Source organism: Solanum verrucosum, unplaced genomic scaffold (genome assembly GCF_900185275.1).
Source record: "Solanum verrucosum unplaced genomic scaffold, falcon-dt-bn FXZP01000297.1, whole genome shotgun sequence".
Lineage (NCBI taxonomy): Eukaryota > Viridiplantae > Streptophyta > Magnoliopsida > Solanales > Solanaceae > Solanum > Solanum verrucosum.
Window position 1 is genome coordinate 505456 of NW_026020215.1, and position 24845 is coordinate 530300.

At 36.6% G+C, this 24845-nt stretch overlaps 4 protein-coding genes across 12 annotated transcripts in view; 2 read left to right on the plus strand and 2 right to left on the minus strand.

The window, feature by feature from the left end:
* Positions 1 to 24845, plus strand: part of LOC125830650 (40S ribosomal protein S8) — a 173940-nt gene that overhangs the window by 53398 nt on the left and 95697 nt on the right. The gene's annotated exons all lie outside the window — the stretch shown is intronic.
* LOC125830629 (receptor-like kinase TMK4) lies at positions 3095 to 6425 on the minus strand. The gene is made up of 2 exons (XM_049509803.1): positions 3996 to 6425; positions 3095 to 3728 (listed from the first exon to the last, which is right to left on the minus strand). Exons 1-2 carry the CDS (start codon positions 6277 to 6279, stop codon positions 3184 to 3186), a joined length of 2829 nt encoding a protein of 942 aa, XP_049365760.1. The 5' UTR covers positions 6280 to 6425; the 3' UTR covers positions 3095 to 3183.
* Positions 6634 to 24845, plus strand: part of LOC125830655 (peptidyl-prolyl cis-trans isomerase FKBP15-1-like) — a 1183135-nt gene continuing 1164923 nt past the window's right edge. For 3 of the 9 annotated variants that reach the window (XM_049509830.1, XM_049509832.1, XM_049509831.1), the window contains exons 1-6: positions 6647 to 6773; positions 6892 to 6941; positions 7951 to 8013; positions 8754 to 8844; positions 9695 to 9799; positions 10566 to 10679. In XM_049509830.1, coding sequence (XP_049365787.1) covers positions 6710 to 6773; positions 6892 to 6941; positions 7951 to 8013; positions 8754 to 8844; positions 9695 to 9799; positions 10566 to 10642 — 450 coding nt within the window. In that variant the 5' untranslated portion in view covers positions 6647 to 6709 and the 3' untranslated portion in view covers positions 10643 to 10679. Of the gene's footprint in view, positions 6774 to 6891; positions 6942 to 7950; positions 8014 to 8753; positions 8845 to 9694; positions 9800 to 10565; positions 10910 to 24845 lie in introns of those variants that run through there. The other 6 variants (XM_049509835.1, XM_049509834.1, XM_049509833.1 and 3 more) reach the window with 3 other exon arrangements.
* On the minus strand, positions 21716 to 22936 carry LOC125830664 (uncharacterized). The gene is made up of 2 exons (XM_049509846.1): positions 22629 to 22936; positions 21716 to 22448 (listed from the first exon to the last, which is right to left on the minus strand). Exons 1-2 carry the CDS (start codon positions 22934 to 22936, stop codon positions 21716 to 21718), a joined length of 1041 nt encoding a protein of 346 aa, XP_049365803.1.

Consider the following 24845-nt stretch of genomic DNA (forward strand, 5'->3'; position numbering starts at 1 on the left):
TAGTTCTGAACTTAGTGAACTTACGATAGATTTGTAAAGATACAATGTTTTGCTAGACATATCTAAATATTTTTATGTATTTTCCCTTCATTTATGTATCTCTCTTTCTTCTATATATATATATATAAAAAAAAAAGATTAATATTGAATAATTAGATACATGCTTCAGATTATAACATGTTTCAAATACAAGGTATGCATCAGATATAAGTATATAGGAGATATACCTAATGAAATACATTTAATGAAATTAGGTGCATGAATCATATACATAGTGCGAGATACACATTGTTCTCTAAACATGAAAAAATTTAAAAAAAATCACAAAATTCAAAATAGTAAATCAAATTTCTGAAAAAAGTTGTTCACTTTGTTGTTGCTGGAAAATAAATGGGAGGAAATTAATATACACATATAACAGATACACCTAATGAAATTAGATGCATGAATCAGATCCATAGTGCGAGATACACATTGCTTTCTAAACATGAAAATTGAAGAAAAAAATTCACAAAATTCAAAAAAACAAAATCGAATTTCTGAAAAAAGTTGTTCAGTTTGTTGCTGCTGGAAAATAAATAGAAGACATTAGATGTTTTTTTAAAAGTTGTTAAAGTAATTATACTAAAAAATCGTGGGATACATGTATCTGACGGGTAATTATACTCAAAAGAATAAATACTCAAAAGTTGTTAGAGTAATTATCCTCAAAAAAAAATAATTATAATTTGGATTTTTTAGGAAACTCGTACTTCTTCCATCCACTTTTAATTGTCATGTTGCACTTTTCAAAAGTCAATTTGACTAATTTTCAAAGTTAAATTAGATTACATTAATTCGATATTTTAAACAAAAAATTTAGATATTCAAAAACTATATGAAAAGAATCATTAATTACAATTTTTTTGCATATCAATATGATAAAAAATACATCATAAAATATTAGTCAAAGTTCTTATAGTTTGACTCTAAAAAAGGGAACCATGACAATTAAAAGTGGACAGAGGGAGTATTAGTTAATAGGAGCAAACATAAAAATCATATTTGTATGTTATAGCTTAGTTTGCATAATTGTGCTCCATAGCAAATTTTATGTTTGCTATGGAGTTTTTGATTTGTAGAATTCGCTAGAAACATTCAATTTTATACAAATTATTCAGTTTTGTATAAATTCATTTATACATTGTAATTTATATAATAAGATCTGTATTTGTATAATTATAAGTGTATAGGACGAAAATATATGTATTTATATTTGTATATACACTTTTCTCTCGCTTTATACAAACACAAACGCATTTTATACATTTTATACCGAAATGTATAAAATGTTTAATTGTATACCGAACTAGATGGCAAAAAATGGGATGTTTGCTGCGAATTACAAATAAATTAAACTATGGCTATAACATTTAATTTGAATTAATTGTATTTTCGGTATACAATTATCCATTCGGTATGCAAATGTATAAAATGCGTTTGTGTTTGTATAAAGCGAGAGAAAAGTGTATATACAAATACAAGTACATATATTTTCGTCCTATACACTTAAAATTATACAAATACAAATCTTATTATACAAATTACAATGTATAAATGAATTTATACAAAACTGAACAATTTGTATAAAATTGGATGTATCTAGCGAATTATACAAATCAAAATCTCCATAGCAAACATAAAATTTGTTATGGAGCGCAATTATGCAAACTATAATTATAATATACAAATGTGATTTTTATGTTTGCTATATGTGAAAGTTAGTTAATATGGAAGGATCATTCAAATCCGTTTTGTTTGTAAATTTCCCATAAGTTACTACTTTAATTAAGGAAATAAGTTATAACATTTATTTCAAAAGTATTAAATCATGTATCTCGACCTTTTAAACCTGATGGATACATGTATCCTATAGCCGAAAATGATATAGAAAGTAATATATAGAACTATCAAAATTCCTAGTAATTATGATTTAACTAGTGAAATTTATATTGTTTGCCCTAAAAATAATAGATGAAATTGAACGGATTGAGTTATGACCCATTATTTAGCACATCTTGACCTAATGTATCTCAGTTCATGCATGTAAGCTTTGGGCAGAGTTCGGCAGTGACCAATTTATTTATTCAACTCAGACCTGTGCAAATTTAGTTGAAACCGTCCATTTGCCACCTCCAATTTGAATATTACAAAAGTGAGTTTCGATATGAATACCCATATTTTGCGTATATTTGTCCACATTTTTATGAATAAAAAATAGAAGAGATTTCACAACTAGCGGCACATTGTTACTAATTTACCATACATGACAATACTTTTGATAACTACAATACATTTAAACAGTTCTGAAATTCGCATTGTATCTCAAATACAACCTTCTGAAATTTACGTAAATTCACATTGTATCATTGATATAGCCTTTTAAAATTCGTATTGCATCATTCATACAGCAATTTCTCTATATTTGTTTGCTCAATTTTATTGTATATGTTTGTCTAGTTTAGTTGGATATACTATATCAATTTGCTCAACTTAATTGTACCAACATTTTTTCAATTTTGCTAAATACATTGATCTTAAGACAAGTCACTCTATATCAAATATAACACTCATCTGGAGGTATTAACAAACTATCAATGTTGTTGGATACACATTCTCAATTTTACTAGATACTCTGATACAACCCAATTAAGATAACGTATATGCATCATGTATGTATCACATATAAAAAAAGGACTTCTGATACAAGTATATTCCATTTACACACACTAATATTTTATGAGATATCATCATCAAAAATCACCCCATCACCATAAATTCAGATTCAATTTTGTGTATGAGCTATGGATCTATAGAAGAAGAGGACAAACCAAGAGAAAATCTTTTATCGGAAAAGTTGCAGCTGTGCTCTATTTCACTAGCTCATTAGGTCTTTCTTATGTTTTTTCGTGGCTTATTTTTCGTCCGCTTTGGTCCAGCTAAGTTTTGATAGCGATAGAGAGGATTTTAGATCCAAATTTTAGGAATCTATTATAAAATCCAAATGTCTACCTGGTCCATAATTGAGCAGAAAATAGATTCTATGAGCGGAAAATGAGACAGAATGGTGCATATCTATGTTATCAGTTCCTTGGTATTAATATACACTTCTTTTCGTCACAGTTTTAAGTATGTTTACATCACTCACTGGTGTTCCTTTGTATAACTAAATGTGTTTTTGTCTGTCTCTGATACCTTCCTGATTGCTGTTATGGACTGTGAAGTCCTTGTGGATGCGGAATAGTCACCATACGACGTGTCTTCAGAGAGCATGGAATCATCATTAGCTTTCCATTTTTGCAGGGCTTGAGGAAGGCTCATAGTGAAGTCAATATTGAAACTATCACCTCCAGCAGCAGCAGTGGGAGTCCATTGCTCTACCAAAGGAGCTAAGACATTCACCACGTGGCCCATATCTGGTCTCTGAGATGGTTCCCTAGCTGCGCAATGTCCTGCTAGCTCTGCTACTTTGCATATGCTCTGGTAAGTTTCCTCATCTGGATCTAGGAGGGTCGGGTCTAGCACTTCTACAATCTTCTCTTTGTTCACAACCGTCTTTTTAAACCAAGCCACTAAATGACTTCTGTCTTCTGGCAAGCTCTCATCAAGTGCTTTTCTGCCCGTGAGAATCTCCATCAATATCACTCCAAAGGCGAAGACATCAATCTTCGTAGTTACTCTTCCAGTGGCTAGTTCCAACAAAAGACAGAGATGTCATGAGAATATATAGTTATCATGTGTAAACATAACATATATAGTATAATCATATTCCTAATCAAATACTACTATGAAATTCTCATTTTACTAGGGATAGTTAAGCTAGTCATGCATTTTAACCATTAAATTTATCATCAAATTATAATGAGTTAGACATATAGTTCCTTTGTTTTTCCTGTGGTAAGTCAGAGGGTTAAATTGAACTAATTCATGCAATATAAAAGGAGTGATGTACATACAAGCATACTCTGGTGCAAGATACCCGAAAGTTCCTGCTAGCCTCGTCTCCACCGAGTACTTGCCATCAGGTGCATTTTTAACTAATCCAAAATCGGAGACCTTAGCTCTCATGTCATCCCCAAGAAGTACGTTAGAAGGCTTTAGATCTCTATGTATGAAGCTCTGTTGTGCCAAACCATGCAGATACTCTACCCCTCTAGCAACGTCTAGTGCTATTGTTAATCTTTGTTTCCAAGTGAGGGGTAGAAATCCTAGTTGATAATGATCGAACAAGTGCTGGCCTAATGTCCCTTGTGGCATGTACTCATATACTAAAAGCCTCTCATATCCATTGACACAAAACCCATGAAGTGCCACTAAGTGTCTGTGCCTAACCTTTGTGAGTACCTCAATTTCAGCTCTGAATTCGGTTAGACCCTTGTTACTTGCTATAGAAGCTTCCATCCTCTTCACAGCAATCTCTGTTCCATCATGGAGTCTACCTTTGTAAACAATCCCAAAACCACCACGTCCCAATATATTTTCTTCGCTGAAATTGTTTGTGGCCTCTCGCAGAAGTTCCACTGGGATAGTTACATGCCCACCATCATATACATATATTTCACTGTTTGAGGTATCACTTTGACTGGCCGTGCTTGGAATTGCACCATAACCCTTCATATTTTTAGAGGAACCATTCTTCAATTTTTGCTCCTTGCCTTTATTCAGTTTTGATTTTCCATTACGCTTGTATTTATATATCACCAGGCACAAAACTAGGATTAAGACAACAACAGCAAGAACAATAGCAACAATGATCCATGTAGAGAAGGAGGATTTATGCTCATCTTTGGCAGCAGAAGGTGAATTATTATCTGTCGACGAACTTGGACTTGGTCTTGCACCAGGTGGAGCATTTAGGGGCACATCTTTCCCCATAAATGGATTACCAGACGTTTTCAGTATGACATCGGAACGAAATTTTGGGATCTTGCCAGAAATATTGTTGTTGGAAACATCGACAAGCTGCAGCTCTAGTAAACTGGTGAGACTAACCGGAATAGGACCTGTGAGATTATTATCATTCATGACCAATGATTTGAGACCGGTGAGATTAGCAACAGCAGGAGATATTGTACCAACCCAATTCTGTTTTGCAAAATTGATAACAGTCACAGTTCCCTTCGCATCACATGTAATATAGTTCCAACCTTTACAAGGATTATTCCCTGCCCAAGACTCAGCTAGTATCATCGGACAACCCACAGCTCCAGCAACATCAAGCAATATAGTTACCTGTGGATCACATGGTCCTGGAAAAGGATTGCAAAAATGGTTTGTGTTTCCAAGGGTCACCTGGACATTTGGTTTGAAACCAGGAATTGGGCCTAAAAATATGTTATTTTGCAAAGACGCGTTAGTTAGCTTAGGAAGGGAAGTCAGAGAAGGAGGAATCACTCCAGTTAAGCTATTATCACGAAGCTGGATATCGACCAAATTAATACAAAGAGAAAGATCAGGAATTGGCCCTTCAAACTTGTTAACATGGATCCAAGCCTGAGTTAACTGTTCCATAGAACCAAGAACATCAATCCTGCCTGTAAGCCCAAGCTTTTGATTATTAAGTACCAAGTTTTGAATCCCAGACTTAGCAAAAGAATACGGCAAGAACCCCGTAAGATTATTATACGAAAGCCTAAGACTCTCCAAACTAGGAAATGACCCAAAAACATCCGGAATTTGACCCATAATATTTGCGTTAGACGCTGAAAAATCAGCCAAGGACGTTGAGTCCGTCAAACTATCAGGAATTGTCCATGGAGGAAGACCAGGATTGTCATCAATGCTAAACTTCTGCAAATTTGTTAGTCCGGAAAGGAAATTAGTTGGAACAGACGTAAAATTATTGGAATCAAGATGAACATCTTGAAGAGAAGGAAGGTTTGATAAAGAAGGTAACGAACCGGAAATGCGATTCTTTTGGATATTAAAGGTTTGAAGATTAGAAAGTTGATTAAGATCTGGTGGTAGTTGACCTCCTAGAGATTTTGATATGAGACTAATTGAAGAAACTCTGCCTGAAGAGTCACATGAGACGCCTGACCATTTACATACATTGGTACCTGACCAGCCAGGTGGTGTTGGTATAAGAGACCTAGCAAATTTAGCCATAACAGATGCATCATCGGCAGAACCATCACGGACGACGACGGATAACTCATCCGGTGAGGCAACGGCTATGAGGAGGAAGAAGAGGAGGCAGCAGGGGATTTTTTCATAGAATTTGTACCTTTTTTTACCCATTGTAGCATACCTTTCTCTTTTTCTCTCACCTCATTGTTCGGGCGATTAGGGTTTGTGAGAGAGGAGAAAGAGGACAAGGGTTTGGATTTCTGTTCAATGCTTGAATTAAGGAAGGAAAGCAGAGAATGTATGGCATGGCGAGAGAGCGTTTATGCCAACTTTCCATAGTAGGAGTAGTTTTTTTGCCTTTTGCTTAAAATTAAAAAAACGACACCGTACTCTTCATTATTTTCCCACCAAAAAGTTGATGACGTGGACGCATTGTACAGTCATTAGCATGGCTGATGATGTGGCAAATAAGGATTGGTCCTCTTGTTCTTTTATTACGTCGGAGATCTGTAGTGGGTTATTGTGGATCTACCCTTATATTTACCAGAAGGAAAGAAGGGAAGAGGAGGAGATTTTGCAGTGTGTAGAAACAGAATCGACGATGGAATTCGGCCGCGCATTCAATGCCACTTCAATTTTCATTGTTTTTCTTCTTGTTACTCTAGGTAATCTATTTGAATATTATTGATTTTTGTATGAGATCTGTAAATGCGCTAAGGTTTCTCTTGAACTGAAAATGAAATACTAAGTCAAACGTTCTAAGTTTCGATTTCTATTTTCCAGTTTCCGCTAAGAAGTCCGGCGATGTTACGGAGTTGCAGATCGGTGTGAAGGTAAAACTTTTGGCCTTTTTCTATTCTTCGATTCATGATTGTAGAACTGATTGAAGAATGAACTGCGTTGTAGTTTCGTTTTTGTTTGAACTTCTATAATTAAAGAGAGCTCTCCATTTTTGTTTCATATGACTTCCTGACGTGACAATTTAATTGTGGAGTATTGTATTTTGCAAATTGCTAATATTTCTAATTCCTATAGAATGAACCTCGCGATCTCTTGCTTTTGACCTAGTTTTAGGTTGTAGGCATTTAAATTTTTTTAAAAATATGAAGAAGAGCATAGTTTTAGATTGCAAATGTCATTTCACTCAACATTAGTCTTTAGACTAGTGATTCGATGAAAATTGAATCATAAGTACTTCATACTGTTACCTCTAGCAGAATTGTATAGAGTGAATCTGCGCACACGGAGAGGGGGAAGTTGTGGTTCTTTAATTGGTTCGAGTGAAACCCCTCACTAGGTGTGAGTACACATCAACTGTATTCTCAGTGAGCTGTGTAGATAGAAAGCATGAATGGAGAATGAAAAGCTAGTCTCTTATGGTGGTTAGCTTTGATGACGAGGTGTATTACAGAGAACAATTGGTTGATAGGAGAGAATAGCTAATCTGTTACGCATCTCTTACATTTCATACTTGTCCCTCATTTAAATAAATACATTTTGTCATGCTATCACTCACGGAGTATTTGTCTACTGAATGTATTGGTGATCCATATGTAGTAAAATAACTTTTTTGTTGTGTCCATGAAATTGAACTTCTCCTTGAATGAAGTCGGGAAGATATTTATCAAATCCAGTGTCGCAGCTATCTGGAGAAAAGCATAATTTATTGATACTCTCATGAAATCTTAGTATCTTTTGGTTCTCAAATGTTTACATTGCTTTTGTAGAGTCATCAATATTTTAGGTTTCGTGATGATGATAGTAACGCTTGTATGTCTCTTTCATTTGGTGATTCAGTAGTCTAAATACTAACCTATTGTTTTCTTTGTCCATCTGTTGCAGTTTAAGCCAGCATCTTGCGAACTTAAGGCTCACAAGGGCGATAGAGTCTCAGTACACTACAGTGTGAGTAGAAGTGCTTCTTTACTTTAACTATTTAAAAGCTCCGAACTGTGGATGGAGGGAAAGTTACCCATAGGACTGAAGTGTTTCTAAATACCTACTGATAGATTAATAAATTATTGTGTTCACTCCTTTTAGGCAATCCTTACTTACCTTTATCCAAAACAAAAAAGAGCAATCCTTACTTTGATAACTGGAGTTCTTTTGTCAATTATGTTGGAGAATTATATTCATGCATATTGGTTTGAATTTAAGAATGGGCTAGGAAGGAGAAAAATTTCACTTGATTATTCAGATTTTCCCCCCTTCTCATCTGCTTTTATTCATATTCCTTGGCAAGCTTAGGGAAGGACGAATCATTTACACTAGAGATAATGTCTTTTTCAGTCATGATATTGTAACATGTCCAATCAAAGAGGAGCTTCTACTAGACATTTCCTATTCCTTAAACTGTTGTACCCTACATCATCCACCTCCCACAGTTAAGAAAATGTCATGTGACAAAGATACTCCTCTGCTTCTAAATATAGTGTCACATAGACTGGAATAGAGGGAGTATGAAGGAAATGCCATGTGTCAAAGAATCAGGGTGTGAGCATTAGCATTGGATATTTGATGAAACAAACATGAAAGGGTTGCAGCGAGGTTCCTTGTATTTTTTAAGGAAGAGTCTGATTGATTTAGTTTTTTCAAACTAGAGGTAACGTCGAAGTGATTCACTCTATATCCTAATGCGCCTGCAGGGAAAACTTACAGATGGAACTGTATTTGATTCCAGCTACGAGAGGAATGACCCCATTGAATTTGAACTTGGAAGCGGTCAAGTGATTAAAGGTTTGTTTGTGATTCTTTTAACCAATGTTCATTCTACATCATTTATTCATTTCTAATCCTTTGGAACTATCAAACATGTTATCATTGCATTGGTGCATTTTTTGCCTTTTCTTTTTCTTCTTTAATGGTTTCCCTCTATGGTAGCTAGCTGCAGTTGTGAGAAGCATATTAGGAGCTAGAATCTCAGCGAAAAGCCATTTAATTTTTGACAATGATAAGCATGAATATTTGCATGCATAATGGGTGTAGCGCTTACAAAACAAAAGATGGCTTATTGCTTTTGTCTTTTGCTTTTCAAGATGATTTGGCTTTTTAATACTTTGTGGGAGCTTGCGATTTGAAATTTACCCAAAACACCTTGGACAGTAAACCTTTTTCCGTTGATTTGTGTAATAATCTTTTTTATAATACACCAAACACGTTCCAAAGGGATTATTTCATCACAACAAAGTAAATAGTTGGAAAAAAGGAGCTTGTCTGTTACTTAGCAAGAGAAAAGAAAAAAAGCAAAAGAGCCAGCATTGTAAATAGAAGCTGACAAAATGAAATCACAACACCATAAAAAGTGTGTGCCTTTTCAATGATATGAGGGATATGAGTTCTTTGGCTCCTCATGAAGTATGAGAACCTCTTTTTTTTGTTTCCTGTTCTTCAAGGTAACACATCTACTCATGAAGTAAAGCAAGCCTATAGTATAAGTTCCTATAAGCTAGATCTATGCTTCCCTATTCTGAAATCCCTTTTATGTAATTCATTTAATATGATAACAGTCTACGGTGATATTTAAGGACATGGACACAGAGATTTTGACAGAGATACAAGCTATATGATACTGAATGTCGCTTTGCAGGTTGGGATCAAGGACTTCTTGGAATGTGTGTGGGAGAGAAGCGAAAGTTGAAAATCCCTGCTAAACTTGGTTATGGTGAGAGTGGATCTCCACCAAAGATCCCAGGTAACATCAGCTCTTCTCTAGTAGCTTAGAAATTCTGCTTAAAGCATTAGCTAAAAGCTATAGATCACAAGTGTAAAGTGTTGGACATTATCCTTTGTACCCTAGTTAACTATTTTTGTGGTGTCTATTTCTGATTCTGAACAAATAGTTTTAATAGCGTAGCTTCATTAGCCATAAATGTACTCTCAATCTGGTTGCATTGCTTCTCACAAAATCTCTTTAGGTTTTCAGAAAATTGTTTGTTTGGTGAATTTTTCTCTTTTTTGTGAATCTGGAAAATGGGAAATTTGTCAACTCAGAAATCTTTTTTTTTATTAATTTTTTTTTTTTTTTTGCAAAAACTTGGAAATAAACAAAACTTCAAAAAAATGTTCAAGAATTTTTTCAAATATTGTGAAGTTCTGTCTTCGCCAGAATGAATTCTTCTTTGTTGGCGTTGCTTTTGATTTCTATGTAAAAGGAAGTCAGTTTGTGTCTGTCTGGATTAGTAACTGGCTTGATCTCCATGATTGACATGTATATTTTATTGAGCGGGTAGGGGGTGGTGGGGGTGGGGGAGGGGCATTATGTCGTATTCTTCATCATGTGGGTTTAGTGCCTACTTAAATTCAGATGACGGCTACATCATCTATCCTTTGTTAACTAGAGAAACGCTATACTGGGATCATAAGCACATATTTGTCTATTAAGAAATTCATTAATAATTTCGACAATGTAGTTTCATTTTACTTATTGCTTGCATTTTTATATCTGTTCAAACTTATAGGTGGTGCAACACTTGTGTTCGACACTGAGCTGGTTGCTGTGAATGGAAAGAAAACAACAACTGATAGTGAACTGTGATTTCACGATGTCGCTATGCACTGTTTCACGTTAGCTCAAGTATGGAGGAGGAAACTTCTAAGGATCTGTTAATGTTAGGCTATCTATTAGTTCTATTTGCTTCTTTGATAAGTTAGATACTGAATTATTTGGTCTCTGGCAAAATTACACTTTTTGTCACTAGTTATTTCTTCCGCTTAAGTCAAGTGGATGGACGTTGAACTCCAAGGATGGGTTTCCATCTTACTTCTTACATTATGGTACACTTGGTAGTTTTATTTCTTTCTATTTTGCCTAAAAAAAAAAAGGGTATCTGGTAGCGGTAGTGGATGATGTTTATTCAGGAAGGATACTGAGAATCTTTCACCTTTTTTTTTGGATTTTTTTCACTTATACAGTTGTATATAGAATTTGAAAATCACCTAAAATCTTATTTTCATTTCACTATACTTTTCTAAATTTTAGTTCAAGTTATTTTGTTATGTTTTTTTTTTAAAAAAAGAAGTATATTCGAACAATTAAATATTATTTGCAAGGATTATAATCAAACACTTCATTTTAAACTCCAATTTCAAAAATTTCAAATAAAGTGAAAATGATCATGTCTCAAAAAGTATAACTTTAGCTTTTGAATACTACAATGAATTCTGAAATACTATAAAACTAATGCTTATTTATTTTTATTTTAAAAATAAATTAATGTTGTTGAGTATAGTTTAGTTATGACATGGTATAAGTAAGAAAAAGTTGCATGATATAATAAAAATGTAGTATATATTTATTGTAAATAACTATACTTAAAAATTAGGAAAAATAATCAAAAATACCTCTGAACTAATGGATCAATATACTCTTCGTTTGATTTTGGGGTAATAAATAACCTTATTGCTAATGTATTGATTCAATTTTACCCCTCAACCTTAAAAATCAAATAAAACAATGTTTTTTACTGACTTGGAAATTCAAATTGACAAAAAAGCCTAGAAATTGATTTTTTTTCCTTTGATCCATCTTCCATGACTAGTGATGGATGTGAGGCAGTGGCGGAGCTACCGTGTTCCGAGAGTGTCCAATTGGACATTCTTCGCCAGAAAATTATACCATATACATAAGTAAAATATTATATGTAACGGTTAAATTTAATACGTTGGACACTTTGAACACATCAAGATGTTGCGGCCCAGAGTGGTGTGAGGCTATCTTGCTCACATTGTAGGTGTGGGTTCGAATCTCCACACAAAGCTGCTAAAAACGAACAAAAGAACACCTCGTTTGATTCTACTTCCATTATTCATGTCTCCTTATTATTGTCATCACCATAGATTAGTGAAAGCTTGAAAGGTAATCATGATTTCATTTTAAGCTTAATCCCCCACCCTTTTTTTTTTGCTTTGTTCATGTAAGATATATAGAGCAAAATCTGATAAGTTGTGTACCTTAATTTGCAGCGGAAGTCGTTGATTTTGCTACTTTGACAGGATTGCACTCAAGTTCCTCTTTGAATCACTAGGAAACCAATTTTGATTCACAAACTAAATGTCCTTTTTGTTGGATGTCTTTGATCTAAGAGTGATATTGTTTATTGTTCTTGTTTCTGTCTTCTCTTTTACATTTCCCACGTTCACCAAAGTAACTCCCACTAGGAATCTTTTAAGGGGAGGTTGAACAGTTACTCTGTAACTATTCTCCCTTATCCTTTTAAAAGGATTATCCAATTAATTAAATTGGATAGGGCAAAACAGATTGGGTCGGATCGGTCCATATGGGCGACCCATGACCCAAAACTTGCATCTCCCACTTCGCACATGGTGGACATGACCCAAGACAACACAACATCAATCAAACACACAATTTATATGACAAATAGTTCGTGCTAACTGTCGCGCACCCCATTTCGAACTAGTCGAAACAGTTCACAACATAATATGGTTGACACTCTGATTTTGAAAGAAAATTATTTTTGTTTTAGAGTCGCCACCTAAATTTTAAGGAAAATATTAGGAAAACCATTTTTTCAATGTATAAATGTAAACTCTATTTTGATTTGCGAAATCAGTGAGATTCTGAGTAAGGGTTTTGGTTACTTGAGGGGAAGGTATTAAGCATCCCTCAGAGCCTATCCGAAGATAGTCCTTAAACTCAATTTAGGAAAATATAATTAGGAAAACTTGTTTATTTATTTGCTTTAAAATCAATGGTAAGTAAATTTTATTAGTTTAAGAAAAGAGTAAATACAAGGTACGACATATGTATGTCTATTAAATAAAATTAATAGTAGTATGTTTATCATACGGTAAAAAATAAATGAATGAATGTACTAAAAATGTATGACAATTTTATATGTTTAAAATATAGATGTGTCTTATATAAATGTATCCAAAATAAATGTTGAATTCAAAGGGTATAAAAATTTGTTGTTTAATTTATATATAGAACTAAGACGTGAAATAAAATACAATAAAATAAAATGATATAGTACTCGAGTTGCAAACATGTAGTAAAATAATGTGTATGTTAAAGTGTATGAATTTATAAATTATATATAAAAAAAAATAAGTAACATTTGTAAAAGTGATAGTAGGTATGAGAAAGAAAATAATATGAAGTGTAACAAAATAATAAGTTACATATAGAGACAACAAAAAAGAGGTTCTACATTAAAAATGTCATTCTAAACGTGACCTTGATGCTTATCGTGACCAACGACACTATCCTACGACATGAGTGTCTACGATCGTCGATAATATAGTAACCCAACGAAGGGTTGGGGTCGTGTCCCAAGGGAGCGATTTTGAGAATTGATAGAAAATAGAGTTTGCATTCTAACTAGTCGTAGCTAAAGATATTAACGAACAAAAACATAGTAAATAAAAGGGGGTGACACGAAAGTGTCAAATATCAAATGAGGGTTTTGTAACAAGCGATAAAACAACAAAATAAACACGAAAATCAAGTATGGGGAAAGGTTCTTGGGATGTGACCGCAAGACAAGTTGAGATAAATTGTTGGGTACATGCTTTCAATAGGAAATTTGTAAGACAATAGTGACTAGGCTAAGCTTTAAATGAAAATAAGTTCCCTCTCGGGCAACTTACCCCATTTCAAATGCGTTCCTTACGGACACCCATTTGCCGCATGAAGACCAGTCTACGCCTTACACCACTCTCTCTCTCGAGCTGAGTCTTAGGATATGGGACTAGGGCTCACCCTCTTGGGCAGAACCTCATGTCGACCCACACCTTAGGCCATCAGTCTAGTGGTTTTGATTTCGCGACCTCCCTCTCGGGCAAGCCGAACACACATAGGTGGCTTTGTATTTGCAAACCACAACCACTAGGTGAAATCACCATTAAAATACATCTAACCTATCAACAAACAAGACCCAACAAGAATATCAACCCATATTTGCTAAATCACACCCCAAGAATGGGGGGTTTTATCCACACATCAAGAAATAAGAAATTATACCTAACATGATAATGAAATCAACTGGGTATAAGAAATTAAACCTTAAATTAAGCAAAGGAAAATGAATAGAGAAGACCCACTTCCAACTTGGGGAAGAATAACTCCTTTCTTCAAGTCTCCACAAAACCCTCTCCAAACTTGAGAGAAAAATATCAGCTAAAGTCTGTTCTAAAGTGAAAATAATAATAATAATTGTTCCACTCCCCAAAAATTCTTTTAATACTACAATTCTAACTACTCCCTCCGTCCCATTTTATGTGGCAACATTTCCTTTTTGGTCAGTCCCAAAAAGAATGTCACTTTCCTTATATGGTAAGTATTTAAAGGTGCAATTCCTCTTTTACCCTTGTTGGTCCCACTTAATCTTAAAATAATACTCCAATACATTTATGAGGAGAGAGAAAAGTGAGTGTACTTTTTAAAGGACAATTTGGTAAACATTTCAAAGTCTTCATTTATTTCTTAAACTCCGTGTCTGGTCAAATGTTGCCACATAAAATGGGACGGAGGGAGTAGTATTTATAGTTTTCACAGATTGTGCTACGGAGGATTGTTCGGCGACATTAGTCGAGATCGCCGATGAACTCGGTGATCTACCTTTTGGTCATCTCATCGTCTTCAGTGTCTTGCCTTTAGCATCCTCACATTCTGGATCATTAGGCGGTACAGTACTGCTTCGTGGAACTGATCGGCGACTCGCCGACTACTCCTTTCCTTGCCTTTTGATCCACTTCCTTCAAGGCATCACGTACTGGAATGAAGGGCGGTTCATGTCTTTTTGCGACTCGCCCAGTTAAACTCGACGATCCGCAGGATTCCATTTCTTGTTATTTTCAGCCCTATTTGCTCCGTTTTGCACCTAAGTGTCCATGCTTCCACTAAAACTTCAAATACCTGAAACTTCAACATTTTAATCAAGTATTGAGATAAAACAAGCATTCAAGGACACTATTTCCATTAAAATAAAGCCCTAAATGAGTTCAATTTTTGGACTCATCAATGCTTGACATTGCACTAACTTGCCCTAGTTTGCTACTTAGAGGGAGTTCCTCGTTGTAATGCGTTGTCCTGCAAAACATGTAGAAAGGTGAAAAGTACCTGTTGTGGTTCAAAAATTATAAATTGAAATTGGAATGTAAAGAGTAGAGTGTAAATGTCCAAATGATTTTTGTGTTGTGAATGTGATATAGGTAAAGTAACTTGTAATGTAAAAACCCTCGACTGGCGGGGCTATTGTAATGTAAAGCCTATATCCGACTGTGTAAAGCTTGTAATGTAGACCTCTGCTTAGCGGGGCTGCTATAAAGTAAAAGGTTGTATCCGGCTTTGTAAAGCTTGTAATGTAACATATTATTGTTAGTGTATGAAAACATCGTTGTGCTTGCATGCCCCCGGTCGATGGAGCTTCGGTGACATCACTACGATGTGGTCTCTAATTAGCGGAATGTTACTTCTTTTGCTTATATAGAGTCTCCAATTGGCGGAATTCGATCGATGTTTGCTATGTACAGCCTCCGGTTGACGGATTTTGACGATGTTTGCTATGTACAACCTTCGATCGGTGGAGTTATCTTAACATGAAGCTAACTATCCTATATTTCTACGAGTATCCTCTTTTCTTCAGTATTTGATTTGGATCTCGAGCGTACCTGCAAAGATTTAAATAAAATATCTTAGACATAATATGTAGGTTGAAGTTCTTCTAAGAAATAAACTAAGGAAACAATAGTTTGGCTCATGATTGTGAGAAGTCGAGTGGCGCTTCTAGTCATGCCCCGAGACTTGATGTTATTTTTCTCGATTCCTATATTCCTGTACTCAAAGAAAATTTTAGTTTGGGAGGGGGTGTTGATTTGTATCGACTCACGTATTGAAGCCTCGTCACTGGAATCCTTCGACACTTTCTTAGCCCTGCACATAGTGTCTTAGCCTAGAGACTTGGTAGGTGGAAGAGTAGAAAAAAAAATCTTTTGAAAAGAATTAGCTTGTTTGTTTGGAAAATAAGTATACTACGTATATATTAGGTGTATATATATATATATATATATTAATCATCCATCGTTTTTAGATCATGACATGTTTCGAAGTCTATCGAGATTTTCATTTTGTTGACTATATGCAACATAGTCTTCTTGTAGCCTTTACCCTCATGATGAAACTTCCCTAGCTCTTTTGCAAACCTTATGACGATTTATATTCTTCATATTCTGAGGTTACGCTAACTATGAGGAACTGTTTCCTAGGGGTGAAAAACAAAAATGGAAATTATGTTCTGCATTGATCGAGCCTGACTCAGCTGCCTACGTATCCCCAAAGTAGGAATCAGATCGTAACGTAGTTCGAATACAAGTGAGAGAAATAGAAGTATGTAATGCAATGACCGAGCTTGACTCAAGCTGGCTACGTATCCAAATAGAATCAAGTCGTAACGTAGTTCGATTACAAGTGAGAGAAATAGAAGTATGTAATGCAATGACCGAGCTTGACTCAAGTTGCCTACGTATCCAAATGGAATCAGGTCGTAGCATAGTTCAATTACAATAGAAAACTGAAAAATATGAAGGAAAAGTAAGAAACATGTAATGCAATGACCGAACCTGACTCAGGCTGCCTACGTATCCAAGCGGAATCAGGTCAGGACGTAGTTCAAATCAACAGGGGAAAGTGAAAATATGAAATGCAAGGGACTTAATCCGACAAGGATTGTCTACATATCCCATTAAGGAAATTCAGGTCGAGCGTAGTTCTAAATACAACATGAAATGATGGGATATGTAGACAATCCTTAAGGGAGACCGGATCCGATGTGGGTTGCCTACGTACCCCGTTGTGGGAAGTCAGGCCTAAACGTAGTTCTGTTGCATCAAAAATGCAAAAGTACAAGAAATAAGCACTAATCTTGAGGTCTTCAGATGTAGTATTTCTTGATGGCGTCTAAATTGATTGGCTTTGTGCTCACTCTGCCATCCATTTCTGCTAAGATTACCGCTTCTCCAGAGAGTACTTTATGAACCATGTAGGGTCCTTGCCAATTTGGTGCAAATTTCCCTTCGGCTTCTCCTTGGTGAGTAAAGATCTTCTTCGATACTAATTGCCCCGGTGTGAACTGGCGAGGTTTGACTTTCTTGTTGAATGCTTTGGTCATTCTGTTCTGATAGAGTTGTGCATGACAAACCGCGTCCATCCTCTTTTCATCGATGAGCATCAATTGTTCATGCCTGCTACGTATCCATTCTGCATCGTCCAGACTAACCTCTTGGATAATCCTTAAAGATGGTATTTCTACCTCGGCAGGTATTACTGCCTCCGAACCATAAACCAACATATAAGGAGTTGCCCAGTTGACGTTATGATTGTGGTGCGATAACCGAGCAAAACATATGGTATCTTCTTATGCCATTGCCTATGACTGTCCACTATTTTCCTTAAAATCTTCTTGATATTCTTATTTGCTGCCTCAACTTCCCCATTCATCTGTGGATTGTAAACCGTGGAATTTCGATGAGCAATCTTGAACCTTTCACAAGTTTCCTTCATAAGATCGTTGTTGTGGTTGGCCGCATTATCTGTTATGATTGATTCTGGAATTCCAAACCGACAAACTATGTTATTGCGAATAAAGTCTGCCACTACCTTCTTAGTCACTGCCTTGTATGTCGAAGCTTCGACCCATTTTATGAAATAATCGATAGCCACCAGGATGAAACGATGTCCATTTGACGCGGGAGGCTCTATGGTCCAATAACATCCATGCCCCAAGCGGCAAATGCACTTGACACTGATGACACTTTTACACATACCAGAGGCTATCTCTCTCCATGGTTATCCAAAAATATTCGGCTCTTAGAATTTTCTTTGCCAAAGTGAACCCATTCATGTGAGGTCCACATGTTCCTGCATGTATTTCTTCCAAAAGCCTTGTCGCTTCTGCGGTGTCGACACACCTCAGCAATCCCAAATCCAAAGTTCTCCTATATAGGATTTCTCCGTTAAGGAATAAATGATTGGCCATCCTCCTCAAAGTCCATTTCTGCTTGTTTGTGGCATTTTCAGGATATTCTTGTGCTTCTATCAATCTTCTGATGTCATAATACCATGGTTTTCTATCCATTTCCTTATCTACATGAAAACAGTATGCATGTTGATCATGCATCTCTATATCAATAGGGTCAATGTAATTCTTGTATGGGTGTTGAATCATCGAGGACAATGTTGTCAAAGCATCGATAAACTCATTTTGAGCTCGAGGGACATGCTTGAACTCAATCCTTGTGAATCTCCTACTAAACTCTTTTATGTAATGCAAATAAGGCAGGATCTTGACATTCTTAGTGGTCCATTCTCCTTACACCTAATGAACCAACAAGTCGGAATCTCCTATCACCAAGAGTTCTTTGACGTTCATGTCTATGGCCATCCTAAGTACGAGAATACAAGCTTCATATTCCGCCATGTTGTTAGTACAATAAAACCTAATCTTGGCTGAGATTGGGTAATAATGACCTGTTTCCGAAATTAAGATTGCTCTTATTCCAACTCCTAGAGAATTTGATGCCCCCATCAAAGAACATTCTCCATTCATCATACGATTTTGATATATCTTCTCCTACAAACAACACATCTTCATCAGGGAAGTAGGTCGTGAGTGGCTTGTAATCCTGGTCCACCGAGTTTTCTGCGCGGTCATCAACTAGGTTTTATCCTTTGATGGCCTTCTGTGTCACATACACAATATCAAACTCGCTCAACAAAATTTGTCACTTCGCCAGTTTACCCGTAAGCATGGGCTTCTGAAAGATGTACTTTAGTGGATCCATTCTTGAGATCAAGTACGTGGTGTATGCAGACCGGTAATGCCTAAATTTTTGCGCAATCCAAGTTAAAGCACAACATGTTCGTTCCAACAAGGAGTATCTTGCCTCGTATGGTGTGAACTTCTTTCTCAAATAGTAAATAACTTGCTCTCTTCTACCTGTCTCATCATTCTGCCCCAATATATATCCAAATGCATTATCCATGACAGATAGATACAATAACAAATGCTTTCCAGGCTCTGGTGCGACCAATACTGGTGGGTTGGACAAGTATTCTTTGATTCTATCGAAAGTCCTTTGGCATTCCTCTGTCCATTTTGTGGCAGCATCCTTCTTCAGTAACTTGACTATGGGTTCACAAATCATTGTGGATTGAACTATGAACCGATTGATGTAATTCAGTCTTCCCAAAAAACTCATCACGTCCTTCCTGGTCTTGGGTAGAGGTAGCTCCTGGATTGCTTTTATCTTTGATGGATCCAACTCTATGCCTTTCCTGCTAACGATGAATCCCAATAGTTTTCCCGCGGGTACTCCAAATGCACACTTTGCTGGATTCAACTTCAGATTATACTTACGCAACCTCTTAAAGAACTTTCGTAAGTCATCCAGGTGATCTGAACTTCTTTTGGATTTGATAACGACATCATCCACGTACACTTTAATTTCCTTATGGATCATATCGTGAAAAAGGGTAGTCATGGCCCTCATGTAGGTTGCATTACTCTCTAGCAATACAGTCCCAATGGAGTGATAAACGATGTCTTCTCTGCATTATCTTCATCCATCAGGATTTGGTGATATCCTGCAAAGCAATCGAGAAATGATTGCAACTCATGTTTTGCATAATTATTAATGAGTAAATGAATATTTGGAAGAGGGAAATCATCCTTAGGACTGGTCCTGTTGAGATCTCGATACATATTCTGATATTTCCATCCTTTTTCGGCACAGGCACAATATTGGCTAACCATGTAGGGTAATTTGTAACCCTCACAATGTTCGCCTCAATTTGCTTAGTTACCTCATCCTTGATCCTTAAACTCAAATCTAGCTTGAATTTTCTTGTCTTTTGCTTAACGAGTAGACAAGTGGGATCAGTCGATAATTTGTGCGAGACAATATCAGTGCTTAATCCTGGCATGTCATCATAAGACCAAGCAAACTGCTTAAGCAACTCTATTAACTCTTGCTTTCTTTCAGCCTCCAAATGTATGTTGACTCGTGTTTCCTTCACGATTTCCTCATCTCCTAAGTTGATAACCTCTGCTTCATCCATATTGGTTTTTTTTTTACTTTCAACTTGCTCGATCTCATGTGGTAGATTTTTTGGCATCATGCTTTCTTCTTACTCTTCGTGATCTTGTTCATCGCTTTCACCTTGCTTGGTGGATTTGTTACATGTCATAACCGTTGAACGAGGATTTTTAATAATATGAGTACTGAAAAATGCAAAAGGTAAGTAAAAATAAATAGATATTTAAAATAACGAGAATTTTTTTTAAAGAAAATAAAAACTTTTTGTTTCAAAGCATTCTAGCTTTTAGAAGAGGCAAGCAACAAAAGATTAGGCATGATTAAAGCCTCAATTTGATCATGCGAATTTTTAAAATTAAGACTACTTTTCCACACTACCAGGACTCTGGTTGAAATAGGGACGGGCTGGTGGTCCAATTCTGCAAGATTTCTCCAAGTTCGACATCATGAATGGTTAACTTGTTGCGATTTTCGCTGTACTTGACAACTTTGTATTGCCTGTCTCTGCTTCCTCACCGACCCTTATAGATTGCATAATTTCTAAAGTGTGAAAGGTGGCTCCGTCTAACTCGTCAACGACTGGGATAGAATAAACAGAAAGGATGAGGTGACTGAGCTCTCCGTGGATGGTAACTTCTGAGCGACCCCACTCAAACTTTACACATTGGTGAAGAGTTGAAGGAACCGCTCTTGCCATTTCCCAGCAACGTGAGATAGATCTCTCCAATGACAATTCTTTTCGCTCCATCAAAAGCTCTAACTTTCACACGACTTTCCCTTATCTCTTCCATATTAACACCTAAATCCCTCAAAGTGGTAAAAGGACAGATGTTGCATACAGAACCACCATCAATTAGAACTCGAGTCACAACCTTATCATAACACTTGACTGTGATATGAAGTGTTTTGTTGTGCCCAGCCCCTTCTGTAGGCAGCTCATTATAATGTAAATAAATCTTGTTAGCTTTCACTATTCTTCCAATCATTGAAGCTAAGGCTTTGGTATCTTTTAGAATATTCACTCCGTCTAACACTTCCATTAAAGCATTCCTATGAGCATCAAAACTCATAAGTAGAGACAAAATACATATATTGGCAGTTGTCTTCTTCAGTTGCTCTTCGACTGAACAGTCTTTAGGCTGCATCTTTTTCTAAAATTCTGCGGCTTCAACATCGGTAACATTCTTCCTTAGATTCTGTTCTTTCCCAAGAACTCTTTGATTTAGGTCCTCTGGGGCATAAAACCTCCCTAACCTAGTCATCTTTTGAGCCACGGCAGTGTCAATCATCTTTCCCTTGGCGCTTGCTCGATAGTCCCATGAGACTGCTTTGGTGTTATATTCAGGCTTTTTAGCGATCAGAGTGGTCACTACAACTCTTGGGAGATATGTTTGGACAGTCAGAGGTTCCCTTAGTTGAACAGTGATAACAGGTTGTGCCGAAGATGTCATGGCATCTGGTTCATCTATGTCTGGACAGTCAGAGCCCCCATATTCTTCATCTAGAGTAACCATGTTGACTTCTCGATTCTCGTGGTTTGGCAAGGGTTTTTTGTTCAAATTGGGAGGTGCTGGAGTGCATTGATTACTCCTCTTCTAATCAAAGACTCGATCTGGTTCTTTAACCTATAACAATCTTCTGTGTCGTGTCCTTGGATTCTCGAGTGGTAAGAGCATCGCTTGTTTCCATCAAAATTACGAGGGATTGGATCAGAAAGTTTTCCTTCAATTGGTTGCAGCACTCCCACTGTCCTCAACCACTCAAACAATTGGGCGTAGGGTTCAACAATCGGTGTGTAAGTGCGAGCATTTCTAGCTTCAAGATTTGGACGTGGTCTCGGTGCATATGCTGGTCTATTTTGGTGGATTGGTGCTTGGACAGGGACATATGGTCTTGGAGGATTTTGGTATGCTGGTGTTCGGGGTGGACTATTGTGTGGTTGGGTATTATACACTGGGTACGGGACGTATGAAGCATGCACAACAATTTGGGGATTATTGGGGTACCGGTGGGACGATCCTCCTTGTTGGAAAGTGACAACTGAAACATTCTCCCTTTTATTTTTTATGCCGCCAATGGAACCCAATTGTATAGCCCTACTTGCGGCTTGCAATGCGACTATAGACTGAATCTTCCCAAATTTAACACCCTCCTCTATAAAGTCTCCCATCTTGACCAATTCTGCAAACTTCTGGCCCATCATTGACATTATCTTGTCGAAGTAGACACTTTCTTGAGCTCGAATAAAGTGCTTCGAGAGCTCACTCTCGTCTAGTGGTGGTTGCACCCTTGCGGCCTCAGTTCTCCAACGTCATGCATATTCCTGGAAATTCTCAGATGGCTTCTTTTGTATATTGGCCAATGAGAATCTGTCACCAGTAATTTCAGTATTGAATCTGAAATGAGTCATGAAGTCCTCATCCATTTCCTGCTAGTCACACCATTTGCGATGGTCTTGGCGGGTATACCAGGTCAATGCTTCTCTAGACAGACTCCGGATGAACAACTTCATCCTTAGCTTCTCATTTCTCCCTACACCAACTAACTTGTCACAGTATGCCCTTAAATGTGCATGATTGTCACCTTTTCCATCGAACATGTCAAACTTCGGTGGTTTGTACCCTACCGGCATGTCAATGTCTGGATGGATGCACAAGTCATCATAATCCAGACTCTCTGTTCCTCTAGTAACTTGTAAGATTTTCAATGCCTTTCTTAGACCCTGAAGCTGGGCATTTATCGATGCATCTTCTTTCATCTGGGTATCTTTCTCCATTTCTTCATATTAATCGACCTCATACGGGACATTAACCACTGCTGGTATTGTGAAGGTAGGAGCTCGAGTGGCATATATGGGTGGAACATGTGGCTCATAGGGAGCGGTGACATGTGCCCTAAGTATCTGCTGCATTGTTGGTATGGTAGGATCGCGATTGGAAAGGTCGCGAAAGGTCCTAACTGCAGTTGGAGAAGCTGGTGGAACTTGACCGTGAGCAAGAGCGTGTTGAGTTTTTTCTGGCTGATTTGGCAAGTCGGCAGAAGGCAGGTCAGCCTTTGCGAAGTAGATAGACGCCTTGAAAGTAGGGAAAGTGGTAGCTGACAGTTTGGCCAAGTCTCGTACTTGGCGTAGTTCTTCTCTCAAGATCTCGAGTTCTTACTCCATGCGAGCCATTTTCTCTTCATTTTGGATGTCTATCATGTTTCGAGAACCTTCGGGGTTCTCAATAGGTATCATTATGTTTGCAGCAACGTTGAAGTCATCTTTTGTTTTGATCGAAGGTTGTATTGTGAGTCAGCCAGTTTGCAAGTCGACACAAATCAACGTACTTTTTGGGATAAATGATGAAAAAAGAAAAGAAAATAAAGAGAAAGGAAAACTATGTTAGTTTGGAAAATATTGAAAGATGTAACAAATATATAAGTGTAACACATATATACGCCAATTTGGCGACATTCAAAACGCGTCTTAATGTAGAACCTCTTTTTTTCCTGAGGTAGACTAAATAACTATAATAAACCCAATATCTAAAGGGAAGCGAGGTGGGCAACTACGTCTTACCACCGTTTTTAATTGATTCGTACAAACCCAAACAAAATAAAAGCATAGCATAAATATAAATGAAATACTCATGGGTAAAATGTTAGCCAAAAGATAATAACATATATGATATAAAGAACGTGAAAACTTTGAAGCGAGAAGGAAATGTTGGACACTATTGATGCGATGAAGGCTGCTAGACACAAACGATAATGTAGGTGAGCACAAATATGATTTGGACAGATGAATGATTCGTATCACAACTCCAAATGCGCTCCCGAGTGTACATGTGAAATAAACAAAAGAAAAGAATTAGTAAATGAGATTCAAAACTTGTGAGAAAGCACATCAAAATAGATCCTACCTTGCCATCTGTTAACCCAAATTCAGGCTTACTTATTTCGGCTATCAGACTCTTGGAAAACATGTTTTTTACAAATTCATATCCCTCCAAATTTTATGTACAGTAGTTTGGAGCTTTAATGTTCAGGAATATATATTTTTATGTCATTAAACAGGTTTAAGCATGTCTACAACTGCCTACGGAAGCATGAGACTATATATTTTTCTTTGAGTCCAACAAAGGAAGTCAAACAATATTATCACATGTAGCTTACAACTGTAAATTGTCTTGGTAATAACAATATTAAAGGTCTACACATTTACAGGCAGGGTGAACAATTTTATGATAAAAAGAGATGAAGGCTTTGAAAGAACTCCAAACAGTAACAAAACTAGGATGGAATGCATTTGCACTGAACATATTTATGTTGAAGTTCGCATTGGTGTTGGGCTTGCATTTCCTGACCGGATACAAATATAGAGGACTCAAAGTTAATTACGGACCATTTCTTAAACCGATAAAAAAGCTTAGCATTTATGGAACTCTTGACAACAGGTCATTGAAAGGCACATGAACACTTAAGTAAATGTTTCAATTCCTCATTATAGGAGAGGAAATTCCATGACTATACTACTTAATCAAATATAATAAACTAACATCATTGAACTAATATGCTGGTAGCGGACTGTATTACGTAAACACACTTAGCATGCATTAATAAGCTGATGAATACATTCTTATCTAGTGTCCTCGACTTCACATGAACACGGGTAGATTTATTACGTGCCAATACTCATGAGAGAG

Coding starts and splice junctions, on each gene's coding strand:
- LOC125830664 (XM_049509846.1), bottom strand. CDS start 22,936: ATGGAGAAAGATACCCAGATGAAAGAAGATGCATCGATAAATGCCCAG. Junction 22,449..22,628: donor TCTAGAGAAGCATTGACCTG/GTATACCCGCCA, acceptor TGAGGCCGCAAG/GGTGCAACCACCACTAGACG.
- LOC125830629 (XM_049509803.1), bottom strand. CDS start 6,279: ATGGGTAAAAAAAGGTACAAATTCTATGAAAAAATCCCCTGCTGCCTC. Junction 3,729..3,995: donor TCTTGCACCAGAGTATGCTT/GTATGTACATCA, acceptor TGTTGGAACTAG/CCACTGGAAGAGTAACTACG.